This window comes from Chrysochloris asiatica, unplaced genomic scaffold, assembly GCF_000296735.1.
Source record: "Chrysochloris asiatica unplaced genomic scaffold, ChrAsi1.0 scaffold00173, whole genome shotgun sequence".
Taxonomy (NCBI): domain Eukaryota; kingdom Metazoa; phylum Chordata; class Mammalia; order Afrosoricida; family Chrysochloridae; genus Chrysochloris; species Chrysochloris asiatica.
The window spans coordinates 1,363,666-1,384,122 of record NW_006408691.1 but is presented as its reverse complement, the minus strand read 5'-3'; the positions used below and the strand labels follow the sequence as shown (position 1 = coordinate 1,384,122).

At 45.8% G+C, this 20,457-nt stretch overlaps 1 protein-coding gene across 1 annotated transcript in view; it reads left to right on the top strand.

The window, feature by feature from the left end:
• Window positions 1-2,307, top strand: part of NADK (NAD kinase) — a 66,898-nt gene extending 64,591 nt beyond the window's left edge. The window contains exon 12 of the mRNA XM_006871772.1: window positions 1,996-2,307. Coding sequence (XP_006871834.1) covers window positions 1,996-2,307 — 312 coding nt within the window. The remainder of the gene's footprint in view (window positions 1-1,995) is intronic.
• Window positions 2,308-20,457: the final 18,150 nt, after the last annotated feature.

Here is a 20,457-nt window from a genome sequence, read left to right as displayed (position 1 = left end):
TGGAGATTCTACCTTCCCCCACCCCCCTCTGGAACTAGGATTCCTCTTGAAAGCTTGTAAGCCAGTCACTTCTTGTCTTTGTAGCCCCCTCCCCACTTTTGTCCATTTATTCTTAGAGTGTTTTCCTGAATTCTTCTGAAGTTTTGTCTGTGTTTTCCTTTGAAGTGTTCCTGATCATTCTCTCAATCCATTGAAAGGTACCTAAATATTATTCTTTTAAATTCCTTTATCAAATAGTTCTGATACCATTTCTGGTATATTTTCTGACTATACTTAGGTCACTTGTTTGAGGGACTTTGTCTTGTTTCTTTGTGTAAGCTGGAATTTTCTGCTGTTTCCAAGACATTGTGGTGGTGTTGTAGTTGTACTTAATTGATGATTCTATGTTGCAGTGTTCTCAAGCATTCACTAGCCGTCTCCTGCTGGATGTAATGGAGTTCTCTGATGTTTGTTTAGCATAGTTTAGGGTGGGTTCAACACAACTCCAGACACAGGGATGGTATGCCTGGCTCCTGACCCCAGGCAGAGCAGAGACTGTGGAGGAGGCAGTGCCACAGGTGACTGGGCTGGCAAGGATATGAGGAACATGGGAGAACCACAGCCCACTTGCCACCAACCTCTAGCCACGTCTTGCGCCTCCAGGCCACCAGCACTCCCAGCCAGCTGACTGCCCATTTGGTTTTCCTCTCTTTGGCTGCTTCTGGGCAGCTTCCTCTTCCAGTCATCTCTCAATCCACCTTTCAGTTCTATGGGAAGCTCAGGGTTCCAGGATCGCCAGCTGAATCTGTTTCACTTGGTCTCCCATGGCCTTGACGCAGAGGTTCTGCTCAGTGCATCTATCTACTCGGCCATCTTGTCCCTGTACTTACATTTCTGCAGCAGACTTTTTCTATTTTCAGGCTTCAGCTCCTGAGGAGCTCCCAGGGCTGCAGAAGAGCACTCTCCCTCTGCTCCTCCCTGGCCCTTCCTCCACCCCAGCCCACATGAAAGCGTCCATGGGGAACAGGGTTGCAGGTGTTAAGTCACCTGCAGGTGCAAAGCTGGCACCATGGGGGCAGAAGTGGGTGGAGACTGAGGAAGGAAGCCAATACAATCTGTCCAGTAAATGACCCTTCCTCCAAGATTCTGAAGAAGGAACTTCATTTAACACAATGTAAAAAAAAAGAGAGAAAAAAAAAGGTGAAAATGTAACAAATGTTAGCCTTTAAAAAGAACACTTTGGCTTGTGATTTCACTCCTGAAAGCTTATCCTGCGGACGTAAGTGGAAAGGAGACACTAGTCGCAGCCTCCGCCCGGTCCTGGACCGCAGCAGGTGTAGACAAAGACGTCCAGACAACCAGCTGAGCCAGGGCGCCCCCTAGCGCTGGCCTGGTGTCAACACATCAACCAATGCATCTGCTTTTCTATTTTAAGCCAGGCCTAGAAACCCTCTAAAAGGAGCTCTGGTAGCGTTGTTGTTGTTAAGTGCCGTTCAGTCAGTTCCGACCCATAGCGACCCTGTACTGGGTTTCCGAGAGTGTAAATCTTTACGGGAGTAGAAAGCTGGTAGTGTAGTGGTTACGAATTGGGCTGCGAACCGAGAACCGCAAGGTCAGCAGTTCGAAACTAGCTGTTCCGCGGGAGAAAACTGAGGCTTTTCTGCTCCCGTAAAGATTTATATCCTCGGAAACCCTGTACAGGGTCGCTATGAGTGGGAACCGAATCCACGGCACATCACCACCACACCACCAGACACCCTCTAAGGAGCTCTGGTAGCGTAGTGGTTATGTGGTTACGAATAGGGCTGCTAATCTCATGGTCAGCAGTTCGATACTATCAGCCGTTCTGCAGGAAAAAGCCTCATCTTTCTGCTCCCGTAAAGATTTACAGTCTCGGAGACCCTGTAAACCCTATATAGACTCCACGGCACATAACAACAACAAAATTTGAACTGGATTTTCCATCCCTGAAACGGGAACTCGGGCAGCGACTCTATTCCGTCCCTCCCCTGCCAGGGTCGAGGTGGGACGGTCTTGACCCGCACCCCACCCAGCAATGGCGAGAAGTATGCCGACTGCTTCCGGCTCATTACTTCCGGCTCGCCCCTGCAGGCCGCTCAGTCTCTGGCCACGGGAAATTGCGCAGGCTTAGCTTCCGAGAGCTACTTCTGTTTTGCCACCCTCCCGCCGCTGCCGCTGTGCTTCTGCCTTCCCACGGTCCCCCGGGGTTTCCGGGAAGAGCAGCGCCTTGGCCAATTACTGGCATTGGGACCAGGGCTGCCAGGCGCAGCCGCAGCTCCCAAAGACCAGGTTCCCACGGGCCCCTAGCTGTTAGGAACTGTGCCAGACCCTCGGATGCTGTGGCTTAATATCATTAGTGTGGCGGAGTGCCGACTGCTCCAGGTGACACTGTCAGAGGGATGACACCAAAATGACTGTCTATAAAATATTTGTGCAGTGTTTCAGCAGAAATTGATTTTAAATAATCCTAGTTTACATGTGGCGCTGCACGGTAATACACTGGACCACAAGTACATGTGACGCTGCACGGTAATGCACTGGATCACAAGGTCAGTTTGAGTCTCAAGGCCGGCAGTTCAAACCCACCAGCCACTCCATGGAAACCCCATAAAGGGTCGCTATGAGTCAGAACCACCTCTATGGCACTTGACAACAATATACCTACAGGATGTTTACATTTTGGACCTCCTGTCACAGCTCCCATTATTTCAAATCACTAGTTTCATGAGCACCCTCTGCAATCATGGTGCTATTGTTTTCTTTGCACCTGGTGTTTTTATAGTTTTGCCGATTTTATCAAAATTTCTGGAATTACAATATTGTAGTTAGTTTTTGTGAAATTACAGCAGTAACATTTGAGAATGGTGTAATTAAAGGAAAAGGTTTCAAATCTAAAAACACTAACTCTCTATGGTCCTTAGTCATCATTCAAGTCTGGAAAATTTCAGCCAAACAATAGGTCTAAAGGGGAACAATAGCTATTTAAGAGCAAAAGGGCAGCATTTACCCAAGGACAAAGTTCAGAAGAGTTAAGAAAGAAGGAGGAATGGAAATGAAATACAGGGAGGAAGTAGGATATGATGTTACAATGTGGAGATTACAATCGATGACATGAAACAAAATGGCTATGAATTGTTTATTGAACTGATCTGCTTGGTGAACCTTCACCCACTTCACAATAAAACGTTTTAAAAAAATGCTTTCTCTCGTTTACTAATAATGTAATTCAGTGTAGAAAAATTTTACAAAACGTCTAAGAAATACTGTTGTTGTTAGGTGTCTTGGAGTGGGTTCTAATTCATGTTGTTGTGAAGTGCCATTGAGTTGATTTTGACTCATAGCCACCCTGTGGTTCACAGTCTAGTGTTTATCCTACAGTACTCCAGGAGTTTGGTGACTTGGAGTCAATTCTGACTTATAGTAAGTGCCAAATCCTGGGCTACCCTCACATTATCTATATCATGGAGTTCTGGTGTGATGCTGTGGGTTAATGCACTGGACTGCAAAGTTGGTTTGAACCACAAGGTAGATGGTTCAAGCTCACCAGTGGCTCCTTGGAACCTGTATGGTTCTCTGTGGCACTGACTCAATGACCCTTAACAACAACAACTGTATCTTATACTATTCTATGCTTAATTATTATTAAAATTAATAATAAGCATTGCTAAGAAGAAAAACGTGGCATCAGGATTGGAGGAAGACTCATTATAACAACCTGCTATATGCAGATGATACAATCTTGCTTGCTGAAAGTGAAGAGGACTTAAAATACTTACTGATGAAGATCAAAGACCACAGCCTTAAGAATGTATTGCAATCTCAATGTCAAGAAAACAAAAATCCTCACCACTGGACCAGTAAACAACATTCTTATCAATGGAGAAAAGATTGAAGTTGTCAAAGACTTAATTCGTTTTGGATCAATGATCAGCACTCAAGGAAGCAGCAGTCAAGAAATCAAAGGATGTATTGTATCAGGCAAATCTGCTGCACATGACCTTTTTAAAGTGTTGAAGAGCAAAGATGTCAGCTTGAGGACTAAGGTGTGCCTGACCCAAGCCATGGAATTTTCAGTAACCTCGTATGCATGCAAAAGCTGGATAGTGAATAAGGAAGACTGTAGAAGAATTGATGCATTTTGAGTTATGGTGTTGGAGGAGAATATTGAAAGTGCCATGGCTACCAAAAGAACCAACAGATCTGTGTTGGAAGAAGTGCAGCCAGCGGCTCCTTGGAGACCAGGATGGCCAAACTTAGTCTCTCATACTTAGGACATATTGTCAGGAGGGACCAGTCACTGGAGAAGAATATCATGTTTGGTAAGTTCAGAGAAAAAGAGGAAGACTCCCAGCGAGATGGATTGGCAAAGTGGCAGCATCAGTGGGCTCAAGCATAGCAACAATTGTGAGTTTGGTCCAGGATAGGGCAGTATTTCGTTCTGTTGTGCACAGGGTCGCAATGAGTCTGTACCAACTCGATGGCACCTAACAACAAGGATTCTGTATGGTCTGGTACTAGAGGAAGTTCATGATGGTGGTGGGGTGACACCAAGAGTTATGGCAGTGGGTGACACCAATCCTAGTGACACCAGTGCACCCTTGAACAGACTTGGGGGCTGGTGATGCAATTCCAGGGCAGTAGGCTGTGATGTGAACCCCTGTGTCCTGCTCCTTCTGCTCTCTCCCCCCTATCCTGGGCCTGCAGGTGCTTCAGTGTCTGACTCAGAGTCCCCTTCCTGAATTGCCTCTGATTCATCCTTCTGCGGGAGTGTAAGGAGTCCAGTGTGGCGCTCTAGGATAAACACTAGGCTGCTAACCACAAGGTGGGCAGTTCAAACCCACCAGCTGCTCTTTGGAAACCCTATACAGGGTCTCTGAGAGTCAGAACCGACTCGATGGCAGGTTAACAACAACTTCAATACCAGGAACCGTGCCAAATGCTAGGACTCTCCGTCGTGGTGGTGATGGGTGGGGTTTGACTCCCATTCAGGTCAGCTGTCAGGAACCTTGTGCACTCCTCCGGGGAGCTTCCCTCCTTCCCTTCCCAAGAAAGCCCGGCTGAAGGGTTTTGGATGGGAAAATGACAACATGGTCTCTTTTGGACCCTGTTTTACTATGTAAACTCCTCATCCTACACCGGAGACCCAGCACAAGTCAGACATGCTAATTCACTTTAAGGGGCGCCACAATCACTTTCTATAGACTCCCGGGCCCATCTGTCTGGAGTGGAGCGGGGCCGCCTTTTGAACCGATCCAAGGCTTCTATTTTGGCGGCTCACCCAGAGCCAGGGAGGAGCGGTACCCGTTCTTCCAGTAAGGTAGACCGACCGTTTTCAGTTTCGGCCAGCCTCAGCCAGCAAAGCAGCCTTTTTCCTCCAGGCGGAGCTGTAGACCACCTTAAGTGGCGCGCGCCCTTTAAGACTGCGCCCCGCCCCTTCCTGAGTGTTTGGCTAGGGCACCCCTTTGTTGAGGTGGCTCCACGCCAGCCGCGTGGCGAGCTCTTCATAGGACGCGCCCGTCTACCCACCCCACCCGGGATCTTCCCCCCACAAGACTCTTTTCAAACTTAGTCGGCCCATCCATCGAGGCCTGGAGACTGGGGAGGGCCAAGCCCGGGGCTAGGAGACGGGCTTAATACCGCTCCTAGCGCTAGAGCTGCCGGAGCGCCCGGAGAGTGACCCCTGCCTCTGGATCAGAGCCCCAGGGGTGGGCGCTCGACCCCAGGGCGAACGGCAAGCGCGCCTGCCATCCGATGCCCGCAGGCCGAGGCCCCGGGCGTCCGTTGCGCCCCCCGATGCGCACGGAGACCTCTGCACGTGCTGTCTCTCCGTGGTCCCGGTCCGATCCGTGGGTGGAGGGTCCGCGGCGTCGGGGTTACCTACTACTCAAGATTGGGGAAAGGCCTCGCTTCAATTCCTCGGTCAGTGAAACGCTCGCATGGCCTCGGGAGGGTTCCAAACAGGTTGTCCCCGCGTCTCAGGTATCCTAGGGCCCGCGGCGCCCTTTGCAGCCCCTGGTGGGGACGTCACTGCTCCATGGCAGGAGGATCACAGCCCCGCAGCTACAGTGCACACTGAGAACCAGGGTACCATTTTCTGAAATTCTGGGAGGGACGGGCCTCGGCGCGGAAGTCTCTAGTTTCGGGCGCGCCTTACTTGGGGGATGTTGTCGCATCCGGCAACCAGAGTCAGAGGCCTACCCGAGGGAGCTGGGGGCTGCTCTAAGCCGCGGGAAGGCCCCAACTCGCCAGCTTTCGCTCTCTGACTGGCATCATGCTCCGTGATTAAAATTATCTGGGCCGTTTCTCCAAGGGTGGCGGGACAGTTTGGACAGATGCTTTAAAAGCACGGATGACATGGGTGCCCCGCACTCTCGGGACTGAGCCCACTGGCCCTGCCTCTCGTGCTGGCCCTGCCCCGCCCACCCCTCCCCCGGGACCTTTGCCTTTGCGGCCCCTCGGCTTGGGACCCCTCCCCATCATCAGCGACCCTCTAGTGCTTTCAAGTGTTCGTGTCACCACTTTCGAGGAGCCCGAGTTCACTGTCTCAGCGGTTCCATTCACTTTGCGGAATCACCTGGCCATAGATTTAACCCCCCACTCAGCAGCTTGGGTACTCCTTGGTCACGACCCTGCCCCGACTGTACCGCTCGAGGTTTCCGCCCAGGGCAGCTGTGTGTTGCTCTCATTAGCCAGACCACGCAGGGAGCAGCCATCGCGGGGTCGCTCGCAGGACCAGCCGCGCTTCTGCGGCCTGACAGTTCGCCGCCCCCCGCCTGCTGGCTCTCGTTTGGCTTCCCCTTCGCGCTCAGCGCTCAGGTCCTGCGGGGTCTCCTGGGCAAGGACTCGCCCTCACGTCCCGCGTCCCTTCCAGACCGTCTCTTTTACTCCGCCTCCCCTAAGGGCTGGGGGCCGGGCTTTCCCAGGCGCCTGGACTCGCAGGTATGTCCTGGCAGTAGAGGGGTGGGGTGGGGGAGTGAGGGGTAGAGGATACCGGGGGAGTTCTAGAGGGGGCGGGGAAGGATCGTGGGCGGGGCTGCAGGGGCAGGGCGGGGTCTCTGGGCGGTCTAGGGTCCCTTTGGCTCCCGGCGCAAGGAAGGTTCTGAACGGCCTGTCTTTAACCTCTGGAGAGGTGAAGTCAGGGATTGCAGTTAGGTCCACTTCTCCAGGGGAACAGGTAAAGATGCTTCGTCCTGACCCTGGAACACGGTGGCTGGGTGGCCCACGGGTCATGCGACGGGGCATTTTTTATGCCTGGAGTTTAGAGCAGAAATTATCTCCTAGGCCCAGGCACTGCCTTTGGTATCCGTGTTCGGTGCCTCAGGCCAAAGCTGCAATTTTGTTGCCAGCCAGCCTGGTGGTTTCTTAACTGGGTTCATGGTTCTCACGCTCTTGGCCTTTGAACCGCCGCTGTCTGAGAAAACAAGAGGCAGAGTCTTTGTTCAGTGATTTTTAAAAACTTTTTTAAAAAAGCTTTTGAAAATAATCTAAACATACTTAATCAAAAATAGCTAAACTTGCAAACAGCATTTTAAAACACAATAAAACCTTATTAAATGGGACCTTAAGAGAGAGAATAGGAAGATTTTACACGAAAACAATCCATTTCAATGTGGAAAATTTGTGTGTGCTGTTGTTTTTAATAAATCTGAAATTTGGCACCCCAGAGTTGGCCTTAGGTACTAACTAGCTCAGTGCATGTGCTTCTGAAACTTTGGTAGTTTCTAAATCAGAGCAGTATATACACGCTGTCTTCGTATCTTCTCTTAGTTAATCTATGGCCAACATATTTTTCTTAAAGTCTGTAGGGTTACAGTGTGCCCCCTGACCATGAGCACAGCGGCTCATTATGTGACTACGCCACAGCTTACTACAAATTCCTTATTGTTGGGCACTTGGATCGTTTCCACTGTTTTTGTTTTAAAAGCAAAACTGCATGAACATCCTTGGTCATAAAAAGTACAACTATGGACACTTGTTTGATTACTTCCTTTGGATAAATTCCCAGAAGTGGAATTTCTGAATTATGGTATATAAAACGTGTAGACTTCTGATATATTTTGTCTAAACTAATTTGTTGACAGTTTGAACAAGTTTAGATTTCCTCATAAAGTGTTTGAGCACATCTTGAGTTGTTTGTTCCTAGAACAGGGATTCTTAACTTGGGGTCCAGGAATCCTGCAATTTAGGGATCTGAGAAATTGGGTAGGGGGAAACATAGCATCTTTATTTTCACTAAATTGTAGCTGAAATTTTCTGTGATAAATTTGTGTTGTTGTTAAGTGCCGTCGAGTAAGTTCCAAGTAACTGATAGAGACCCTGTTTAGGGTTTCCAAGGATTAGCTGGTAAATTTGAACTACCAACCTGGTGGTTGCTTATCCTACAGCATCACATCAGCACCCAATGATAAGTTTAAGCCTAACAAACCTCTGTGGTATTAACAGTACCTGTGAGTTTGTCTTGGTGATAAATTCCAGGTATTGTCCTATTTCACTTTAAGGGCATCACTTACATTTTTGGTGTGCCCACAAGTTGTTGTTGTTGTTAAGCACCGTTGAGTTGGTTCTAACTCACAGCGACCTTGTATAAGGTTTCCAAAGAGTGGTTGGTGAGTTTGAACTGCCAACCTTATGGCTCAAATCACCTTTCTGTCCAGTGCTTTATCCTCCAGCACCACACCAGGACTCCACAGGTAGACCTTGTTATTTGCTTTAGCACAATACAGTAAAGACACCATGAATTCAGTTCTTGAAAAACGGTTTTCAACATTCTCACTATCCTTTTCCACCAACATTAATGCCCCTTAAGTAAAAACTCCCCCTGGATTCCTCTGTTTGGTTTCTACAGATTTGCTGTTTATTACTATAGAAGTGAGATCATGCCGTATTTGTCCTTTTGCCACTGACTTATCTCACTTTTAAATGTTTCAATAACCACATTTAAAAAACTTTTTATTGTAAATTGAGTGATGGCTTTAGAGAGCAGATAATCAGCTTTACATTCATTGTATCACACATTTTGTTTTCTCTCAATGATTATATTCCCTTCAATGTAATATCACTTATCCCTCTTCCTCCCTGTGTTTATAAGTTCCATTCCTCCCTCTTGCTCGACCCTTTTGAGCTTTATCCTTGGTCTCAAATGGTTGACTATTCTGTAGTGTGGTGTACCTTATTAATGTTGTTGTCCACCCTATATACCTGTCTATGACTTGGCTGAAAATTGAGCCATGGGAGTGAGTTCAGTTCCAGACCTGAAGGGTGGCCAAGGGTCATAGTCTTGGGGTTCTACCCGTTTCTGTTTCTGACTGATCAGTAAGCCTGTTTTTTGTTTTCAGTTCTTAAACATGTTTACTTCTTTTTTTTTTGAAATTTTTTATTGTGAGTTGAGTGAAGATTTATGGAGCGGACGGTCAGTTGTACTTTCAACAAATCATCCACTTAGTTTTATCTCACTGATTGTCATCCCCTCAAACATTAATGTGTGTACCTTACTAATGTTGTTGTCTGTCTTATATACCTACCTATCTATTACTTGGCTGAAAATTGAGTCCAAGGGTGAGTTTCATTCTCGACCTGAAGGGTGGCCAAAGGCTGTAGTCTCAGTTTCCCTCACTCTCTTTCTGGCCAGTAAGGCTGGGCTATATAATTTTGAGTTTTGTTCCACATTGTCTCCCATTTTATCCAGGACCTTTTAATGTGATCCCTTTTAGAGTAGTTGGTGGTGGTAGCTTGGCACCATCTAGTTCTCAGAGTCATGGAGACTGATGGTCATGTGTTCCATTAGTCCACTGGACTCATTGATTCCAAGAATCTTCCATTTTTATCATTCTTCTTTGGCCACTCCTGAGTTTTTAAGATCAAGTTTGGTCTTTTTTTTGGAATAATTTTGAGTTTTGTTCCACATTTTCTCTCATTCTATCCAGAGCAGTTGCTAGTGGTAGCTGAGCACTACCGTGTGAGTTTAATAGCCACATTTTACTACAGTTGATTTCTTTTTAATCCTGTTGTTGTTGTTAAGTGCCGTTGAGTTGGTTCCGACTCATAACGACCCTGTATAGGTTTTCCAAAAAGCGATTGGTGGGTTTGAACCATCAACTTTCTGGTTAACAGTCCAGTGCATAGCCTACAGCCCTACATCAAGACTCCCTGTTGTTGTTGTTAAGTGCCATCCAGTCAGTTCCAACTCATAATGACCCTATATAGGGTTTCTAAGGAGTGACTGGTAAGTTTGAACTGCCAACCTGTTCAAACCAACTCTGTGGTCCAATGCTTTATCCTATAGTGCCACACCAGGATTCTTGCCACACCAGCTAGGAGGAGTCAGAGGCAGGAAGGTTAAGAGCCACTGAAGCCATGCTAAGAGAGAAAGGTTTTGTTTGGTATTTATTTGTTTTCTCCAGGCTGTGTGTGTTCTCATCTGACAGCCAAAGATGATTCAGAGTTTATCACCAGTGGCCTGGGGGTGGGGTAGTCAGTGCCAAGCACGGGCCAGGTTCAGTCTGCTCCTGCCTGTTTCCTTGTAGACGGTGGGGTGAGGGCCAGTCTTGACTCTTAAAGGCTATTGGTCATTGTTGACTGAGAGCCACTGACTCCCAGTCCTTTGCAGGACCAGAACTGCTTCTCTCTGAAAGCAACCTGAACTACGTGGGCTGAGAAAGGACCAGTCCCTGGAGGCACACTGGACCCGCCTGGCAAGCTTGGTGAGTCAAACCCTCTGTGTGCTTGGGGCTGGACCAACTGAACCTCTTGGGGTCCTCCTAGCTCTACCACCGAGTGTCTCCATTTTGTCACAGAGTAGGCGTGTTCTGTCCGAGATTTGAACTCCAGGTCATTTGTGGGGGTAGACACTGATTTCATTTGATAGGTCATCATCCGCAGTGAGATGACCACACTGTGAGATGTTCAGTTGCTTGGAACTGAAACTAGGGACATGGAAACTGTGCACTGGGACCCCTCCGAGACCTTGCCCTGTGCATCTTTTTGTTTGCACCCTCTTTTGTTACATTAAAGCTATGATCACTTGTATGGTGACTCCAAAGGAGTCTAAAATGGTGTTAGTCTTGTGAACTTCTCAGCTTGTGACTAGAACCTTCTGACCTAGCTCCAGGTGACTAGAGAAGGGCTGTTCAGCTGGTCTCTGAACTGGACAGGGACAAGCTTTCCACGGACAGAGTTAGCATGTAGATGGAGTGAGGTTTGTTATTCACCTCCAATTTGGCCACAGAAGTGGATGATCTTAAGTCTTGCTGAACATGCTTGCGCAGTGGTCGTCTAATCTATCATTCCTTTTTGGTTAGCAGCCAAGTGCTTTAACCGTCATGCCTTCAGGGATCGTTAGCCAAAGATTGTTGTGTGCCATTGAGTCTATTCTAACTCATAGTGACTGTATAGAGTTTCTGAGAGCAGCTGCTAGGTTTGAACGGCTGACCTTGTGGTCAGCAGTCCAGCGCCGATACTACAATGCAGAGCTCTTTGCATTTATTAGTTGACTTTATGAGAGGGTCTTCTCTTCTTTCATCATGTGTTTACTGGCGCAGACTCGTGGAATTACTTTTAACTTTTTATTGTGAATTGAGTGAAGGTTTACAGAGCAGATAATCAATTTTACTGTCAACAAATCATATACCTGGTTTAATTACAGCGATTGCAATCCCCTCCATGTACCAATAGTTAACAGCATTTACCTCTGTTACTTTAACTTTTGCACTCCTCCCTGTGTTTCCTGCTACCTTCATCTTTCCGCTGCCAGTCTCCCTCTTGTATATTGGCTGCCCTGTCACCCACATTAACATGTGTCTATTCTCTAGCCAGTGAATAATTTTCCCTTCCCTCCTACCCCTGGTAGCCATCATAGAATGTTTCTTTTATCTAGAAAACCTTTCCTTAACTTTTTGCAATAGTGGTCCTTTTTAATAGTTGCCCTTTTGTGATTGATTCTTATTTTAATCACTAGTTATAACCCTTTACTATAATTTATTTACTTTCACTAGCAAATTATCCCTGGATTTGGCTAGAAGATGTGCATTCATGCTCGACCGTGTTCTTCTGATGTGTCTTCATCATTCTTTGAGCAGTTCCTTTCTTTCTGACCCAACTGGATGTTCCATGCTTGTACTTACCCTGCCCCTGTCCTTGTTACGTGCTGCCAACTCATAGTGACCGTACACACAACACAATGAAGCACTGCCTGGTCCTGTGCCCCTTCCCAGTTGTCAACTTTGTGCCTGTTTTGGTAGCTACTGTGTCACTCCATCTCATTAGGGATCTGCCTTTTTTCATTGACCCTGTGCTTTGCCAAGCATGATGTGTCTTTCCAGAGACTGGTCCTTCCTGATAAAAGAACCCTGGTTCATTTTAGTGGAGAATAGGATGTCTTTGCTTCTAGATCCTCTGGCTAGAGTTGTGAAACAGATGTTGAGATAGATATTGATGTGTGTTTTGTACATGTGTGTATGTAGGTAGATACTTCCATCTATCTGTCTGTCAATCTACCCATGAGTCTGACAGCTAATACTTCCATTTCAGTCCAACACCTCAGAGTTCATTCTCTTTCTCATTTCTTTGTCAGTGAAGCTGTAAGAATTCTGGCCTGTTTCTATACGATGTTTACTTATTTGCTCAGTCCTCTCTGGTAGCGTAGTGGTTACGAATCGGGCTGCGAACCTTAGGATCAGCGGTTCGAAACTACCAGCCGCACCGCAGGAGAAAGATGAGGCTTTCTACTCCCGTAAAGATTTACACCCTCGGAAACCCTGTACAGGGTCGCTATGAGTCGGAACCGATTCAACGGCACTTAACAACAACAACAAATACACATAATCATGCCTCAGCAAAAAAAGATGCCTACTACATAGGGTTCAGCACCCTTAGAGTTCTTTTTGGCTTTAATCTGAGGATGGATATTTTGAATACTATGCTCACAAGTTACGTGGGTTAGCTCTCTTCCTTTTCCTTTAACTGCAATCTTGTGGTGCATTTGATTTAAGGTTTGGCTCATATGCTTCTATTTTTGTTCCATTTTAGAGATTTTTTTTTTTTTTTGGCCTGGCCTTCATGATTTAGTTATTTTTCCTTTCTTTTTTTAAACATATGTGAAACATTAACATGGTTCCAGAAGTGAGAACTGTTTCAAATGGTGCATTTCAGGATCTCCACCCTCTCTGTCATTTTTTTCTCTCCTTTAAGCGTCTCCCAGCCTCTCCCATTAACTAAACAATCCCATTGCTGTTGCTAAGTGCCTTCAGTCAGTTCCATCTCCTGTGGCCCTGTTTAGGGTTTTCAAGTAGTGGCTGTTGACCTTACGGTTCAAACTGACCTTGGGGTCCAGTGCTTATTCTACAGTCCACACCAAGACTCCAAACACTCTCATTAGGTTTATCCTTCATACAGTCTTTTTTTTTTTTTTTTTAGAAATCTAATTTTAATATTGCTGCCTTGTGGATGTTCTGTACTTTCTGTCTAGATGTGCGAAGATTTTCCCTTGTCTTTAGCGTTCTGGAGTTTTCTTATAATATGTTTTCATGTGGATTACTCATTATTTATTCTACTTAAAACATATTTTGATTCCAGGGGCCATAGTTTTCATCCGTTCTCAAAAATTTGCTCTCTTCAGCTCTTTAGTTCCTTTAAAATTTCAGTTATTATTATCCTTTCCCCATATCTTAGTTAATGCCTCTTTAGTATTTTTCTTTCCAGGTCTTTCTTCATAGTGTTCTGGATCATTTACTCAAAAAATTTTCTCAAATGCATTAGCTCTTTAAAAAGTTCTATATTTTCTGTTTAATTCATCAGTTGAGTGTTTGGTTTTTTATTTAAGATTTTCCTCACATTTTTGATACCTTTAGACTATAGAAGAGTTGCAAAACTCTATCTGTATGTGCTTCTCCCAGCCACTCCTAATGTTAACATCTTATATAATCTGTATATACTTATGCCAACCAAAAATTTGCCATCAATTCTATTCTGTTAACTAGTGTACAGATAGTACCAGCTTATGCCAGCATCCTATGTTTACAGGTTGCATCAGCTTTTGCTAATATCCTACGATGTCCTTTTTCTGATCCACAACCCCGTTTAGGATCCCACATTGCAATAAGCTATGCTTTCAGATTTGTCTGATGTTTTCTTGTGTTGAAATTTGCAGTTAATGCATTTGTGGCAAAAAAAAAAACAAACAAACCGCAGAGGTGACACATTGGTCTCAGTGACAAGAATGTGACGCCATAAGGTTGCTTTTTTGGAAGATTCTAACTCATCACTTGTCTCAGTTAATGCCTACCAGCTTCTCCAAGTGAGTGGCTCGTTGTCCCTTTGTAATTAGGGAATGTCTTTTTTTTTTTTTTAATGTTTTATTATGAATTATGTGATAGTTTGTTGTACATACATTGTTGTAGTTGTTAAGTGTCATCGAGTCGGTTCTGACTCATGGCGACCCTGTATGGGGTTTCCAAGGAGCAGGTGAGTTTGAACAGCTGACTTTGTTCACAGTCCAGTGCTAATCCGACAGCGCCACACCAGGAGTCCACATATATTAATTGTTGTTAAGTGCTGTCCAGTCAATCCTGACCCATAGCAACCCTGTATAGGGTTTCGAAGGAGCAGCTAGTGAGCTTGAACTGCCAACCTTACAGTTCAAACCGACTTTGCAATCCAGCATATTAACTCATAGCGCCACACCAGGATTCCTCATATATTATGTTGTTGTTAAGTGCCGTCGAGTCGGTTCTGACCCACAGCAACCCTGAGCAGGGTTTCCAAGGCTGTAAATCTTTACGGGAGCAGAAAGCCTCCTCTTTCTCCCGCGGAGCAGCTGGTAGTTTCGAACTGCTGACCTTGTGGTTCGCAGCCCGATTCGTAACCACTACGCTACCAGAGCTCCTTCCTCATATATTATAGAGACTCTTAAGTCTTAAACAACACTGAAAACACAAGACAAAAACAAACATAGATCACCTGCGTGTCAGAAATCATAGACACCATGATGAATTTCCCAAGTTCTAATCTTTGTGGAGTCCTGCTGTGGCACTATAGGATAAGTGCTTGACCACAAGCTGATTTGAACCACAAGGTCGGCGGTTCAAACCCACGAGCCCCTCATTGGAAATCCTAAACAGGATCACTATGAGCTGGAACTGACTGGATGGCACTTAACAACAGTGGCAACAATCTTCACATGGTGACCTTTTATAAGGTACAGGGACAAAGGAATCTCTTCCCACAACCACATCTGATGGCAGCAACCTATCACATAGGCATGCCAGATTGGAAAGCAGGGCAGGATTACTACAGATAGGAAAGTTGACAATCTGTCTCTGAGGCTCTTAGGGTATGAGATCACAACCAGGTGACCATTAAGGGGTGGGTTCAGGAAGGTTCCTTTGAGGGCCAGCTGGGGGAATTGGCCCCAAACCCACTTTTAATTATATGCTGCTTCTAACTGGTGGTTCACATCAGAGGTGCATGAGGTACTTAAGAAAATGGCATATGAACACGTAAACCTAGGCACAAGACGGAAATAAGCTCTGCCTGACACGGGCTCTACAGCACACTATGCAAATCTGCTCTTATCGTTTTCATTTCTAGATGTTCTCATTTTTGTTAATTTACTGGCCAACTCATTTCTGATCATTTCAGTTGTGTGTCTGCTCAGTTGTATTCTGTGTCTGAGAGCTTTTGATTTTCCAGCTGAGCAGCTGGTAAAACTCCCTGGGGCTATTAGCGATGCTCCTCCCCCAGCCACCCCTAGCGCTCCGATCTTTGATCTTTGATCCTCATGTATTGATCTTAATCTGAAAGGTTCTAGGCCTAAATGGCGGAAGCTTTTTTCCTGGAGCATTTGCTCTGCTTCTGCCGCAGCTGACTTCCAGGGACTGGATGTTTTTCTTGGTAGCCTCCTTCAAGGTGGGCTCGAAGCAGAATCCTAGGTCAGCCTTGGGGGCCCCAGGTGTATTGTCCTGCCTCTTCAGCCCTGCTGATCAGGGGCCCAGCCCCCCTGGAGCTCCCAGTGACTTGTAAGTCCAGTGATGTCTGCCTGTCACAATGTCTGGGGTGGAGGGTGAGGAAATGAGAGGTCTCTATGGAGATTGTTGCTTTTTCTGTGCTAGTTGAGATTTCCAAGAGCCCAGCGGGGGGGGGGGGGGGGGGTACTTTGTGGTCTGTCAGCTACCTGAGTATTCCCAAATTGTAGCCACAGCTCTTTGTGGATTTGTCTCCTGCATGTGGTTTATTTCCTCTTGGTCCTCCTCCCTCCCTCCCTTCTCTTCCTTTTCCTTTTTCCTTTGTTTCCCTGCCTGTTTTTGTTCATTTTCTAGTGAGCTCAGGCAACCCACCAGAAACTCAGAGCCATACAAGCTGCTCAGCTGGGGCCTCTTGTTGGGACCCTGTTTCAGCACTTTAGATCTACCCTTGGAGCTGCCATATTTATCCATACGATTCTTCTGGCTTCCAGCGTGAAGAACAAAAGGCCTTGTCAAAGTTCTAGGGCTGTGGTGGGGCTCTCGGGTGAGAAGAGAAGAGCCTGGTCTACTTCACCAACCTTTTTCCAGATTTTGCGGCCCAGGGCCCCCTAGGACCATAAGACAGGGGGACTGCCTGCCCAGGACACCCAGGGAGGGAACCCTAGGTAAGTGCTTCAGTGGGGCAAGTTCAGTATGTGGAAAAGTGTTGCTGATGTTGTCTCCCCTCCTTCCTTCCTGCCCCATCTCTCCTTTCTTTTCTTCCTATTTTATTTTTTGTTTCCCTTGGCGGCTAATCCAGCCTGAAATCTGAATTCACAATAAAATAAAAGTTTGGCTGTAATTTAAAGGAACTCTGGTGTAAACAACCACCCAAATCTTCAGATGTGTCGCCTCACCCCTTACCCCTCCGCCACCATTGCTGTGTTTCTGTCACTGAAGTTTTACATTTTAGAGGAATTATTTTTCAGTTATGAATTTCAGAACACTTCAGAACAGGGCACGGATGGCTGCTCATAGGCCTCCAGGCACGATCTGGCTCTCTCTTCCTTGGAGCCCTGTCTCTGATTCCACCCCCACTCCCAGCTTGCACTTGTATTCTCTTCTTAGTTAGGTAGCTTTTTATATTTTTATTCCTAAACAGTCCATCGTAATTGTGGCGTATTTCACAACTTTGCATGGAATCATTTTGTATGTTTTCTTCATCTCTTTTCTAGCTATCTCTTTTCTTTTTAAACAAATCTATAATTTTATTAATTTACTTTTCAAAAAGTTTAAATCCTTGAGGAGTAGGGCATCACACAGATTCTGTGTCCTGTAGCCTTAGTAGGAAGTTTGCTTTGGAATCGGGCATGAACCATGTCACGGTTTTCATAGGCACAAGTTACCTTTCCCCAGATAACTCTGGTTTTGTTAGGCCTGCTGCCAGGAGTCACTGTGTTATTCTTTGTACACATAAGCACATCTCATGCCTAAATAGAGTTCGGTTTCACCTCAAGTATGAACACCTTTGATTTTAAGAAGCGCTGTATACTCCCTTTGGTTCTGGAGACCCCATTTTTAACCAGCAAAAATGGCCTTGGGCCATAGCCTTCCAGACATAGCTGTTGGCTTTGAAGTCCCACTCCCAGAAGGCCCCCCCGCAGAACCCAAGATATCAGAAAGAGAAAAGAGCTCTTTTCTGTCTTTTTTGATGCAGCGCTTACATGATTTATGCTGTTAGTATTGTAGCTAAGACCCTCACTTCCTGTTTCCCAAGAACATGCCACTAATTGTTCTTGGGTTGATGCTGTCTAGATTGTGGTATGTTTCTGTTGTCTAGGATTTTATCTTAGAAAATTAATAAGAGAGATGCTCAGGTTTATTACAGAGAGCACAAGGTTAGCAGTTCAAACCTCCTAGCCACTAAATGGTTGAAAGATGAGGCTTTCTTCCTCAGAATTGCTGTGAGTCTGAACTGGCTCAACAGCACTCAACAACAGGTTTATCATACACACATACAGACTCGCTGAGTTTACTGTAAGGTTGTCATCATGGCAAGATCTGCCAGTTAGACCTCACAACATTCGATTAGGACCCGAGATTCAAATTAATTACAATTGCGATGCGAGTTCTATGGTCAGAGTCCAAAGCTTTAGACTTCAGCATTTTCACCCTCAATGAGCGGTCACTGGAAAACAGCTTGACCAAGGCTCGAACTCAGCAGAGATCTCTCAAAGATCGGGTCCAAGGTTGGTAGTGGTGGCAGGAGTCTTAGTTCCATTGCTGTGCTGCCTTATCCCAGTGAGCAAGCTGACATGTAGGAAACTTTATATGTTAGTTTGTCATCTTAACTCTGCTTAGTAAGGGTCAGTGTGATGTCACAGTGTTCTATCTGTTCCCCAGGGTTGGAGAGTAACCGAATGGTGCATCTTCTCATCTTTTCAAAGATAAGGGAGGCTGTTTAGATGTGTGTTATGGTTTCTTGTGTCAAAGCATGCCGGGTGAAAGTGAATTTAAAGCTTGCTCATTTCTTACATGCCTCTCATGCTTCCAAGATTTTATGTCTAAGTTCAGAAATTCTCTAAATAATTTCTGGTGACTTGGAAGTTTCTAGTGATTTATTGCCATGTTAATGAAGATAAAAAAGGTAAACATTTTCAATTCTAAGTTCACATTATGAGTACTTACATACAGGAACCCTGATGGCGCTGTTAGATAAGCATTGGTTGGTTCAAACCAACCAACTGCCCTGAGAGAGAAGGATGAGGCTTTCTGTTCCTGTAAAGGTTTACAGCCTCAGAAAGCCTACACAAGGTCACTGTGAGTCAAAGCTGACGGACAGCTCCCAACAACAACAGTATCCGTAAATCCATTGTTGTTTGAAGTTTTTACTGGGAAGCCAGTGAAGTTTACAGAACAGACCATCAGTCCCACAGTCAACAAATTAGACACTTTGTGTCATTACCATGATTGCAATCCCCTCCAGTTACCATCTGTTAACAGTATTTACTGCTGATTGCTTTCATAAATAGATACTTTGAAAGTAACAATAGTAACTTACACATTTTGTGTTTTGAGAGCATTATGGAAACATAAGGAACAGTTGCCTGTTGTTTTTGTTTAACTACTAACAAATAAAATACCGTATTAAACACCCATCTTAAAGCAGGTTGTTTTTTAAGAGTGCTTGGAGGGCTCTTTACTTCCCTGGGCCTCTGGATGTGCTGTGCTGTGGACCTGGGCCTCCATGAAATCCTGCTTCATTTTCTCACCTTCATTGTCCCCTGGCCCCACCACCAGTTTCTCTTTTGTCAACAACTGTGCACGATTTGGTTGGGGCCTCTAACAATTCCTACAGTGACCTCCTGAACAGTTAGGGATCCTATTAGGGTTTGAATTGCCAGGCCTTTCAACGTGGACACAGTTGGTGACAGACTGACCAGACATCAAACCTGTTAGTGGCAGTGGGTGGGACTGGCTTCCCACCTTGGCTGCCCTGGCTGTTGTTGCCTTGGAGCCAGTCCTGTGTTCTGTTGTTCATGCACGGCACCACAAAATGCTGCCCAGCCTTGAGCCACCGCTTTGATTGGTTGAGAATCAGACTATTGTGATCCATGAAGATTTCACTGGATGATTTTTGGAAGTAGATATCCAGGCCTTTGTACTTAGTCTGGAAGCTCTGCTGAACCCTGTTCAATATCATACCAATATACAAGATGAAAGGTGAGAATTCTACTACCCCTGAGATACAGTTATCCCAGAGAATCATCTAAGGAGACAAAGATAATTGAGGAGCATGGTCTTCACCCTGAACCTCTGATTTCAAAGGCCTGAGTTGAAGCTGGGCATCTTTTGGTTTGTTATTTGTTGGCTTAAGCAGCCAGCATGAAGCACCACCTCTAAGTCTGAGGCAGGGAGATCTGCAGAGCCAGAGGATGCTGTGTCCTGTAGCTGCAGTCATTGATGCTGGAGGTGAGAATCTCTCACAGCATGAATCCTTAATTAATCAATTAATTAAGTAAGTAAGCCATTTATTAATGTTTTATAGAGTGGAGGAGGAAGACCGTAGAAGGGAGAACCATGTGAGTGTAAAAGCAGGAGCCAGAAGGATAGTGGCTTACCAAGATGCTGGATAAGCTGAGTGGTCAGGGTTGGTGACAGTTGGTACAGTGCCTTCTATAGTTGACCATTTGTGTCTCCTATAACCAGTCATCCCTGTCCCAGAGGCAGAGGCAGAGCCAGCAGGAGAACCATGTGTGTTGTTGTTAGGTGCTGATGAGTTGGTACCAATTCACCGTGATCCGATGTACAACGAAGCGAAACACTGCTCAGTCCTGCACCTTCCTCATATCCTGCCTACTCTTGAGCCCACTGTTATAGTTACTGGTCAGTCCATGTCCTTGGGGGAGTCTTCCTCTTTTTTGTTGACTCTCTCCTTTACCAAGCATGATGTCCTTTTCCAGGGACTGTTTCTTCCTGATAGCATGTCTTCAGTATGTGAGCTGAAGTCTCCCCATCCTCA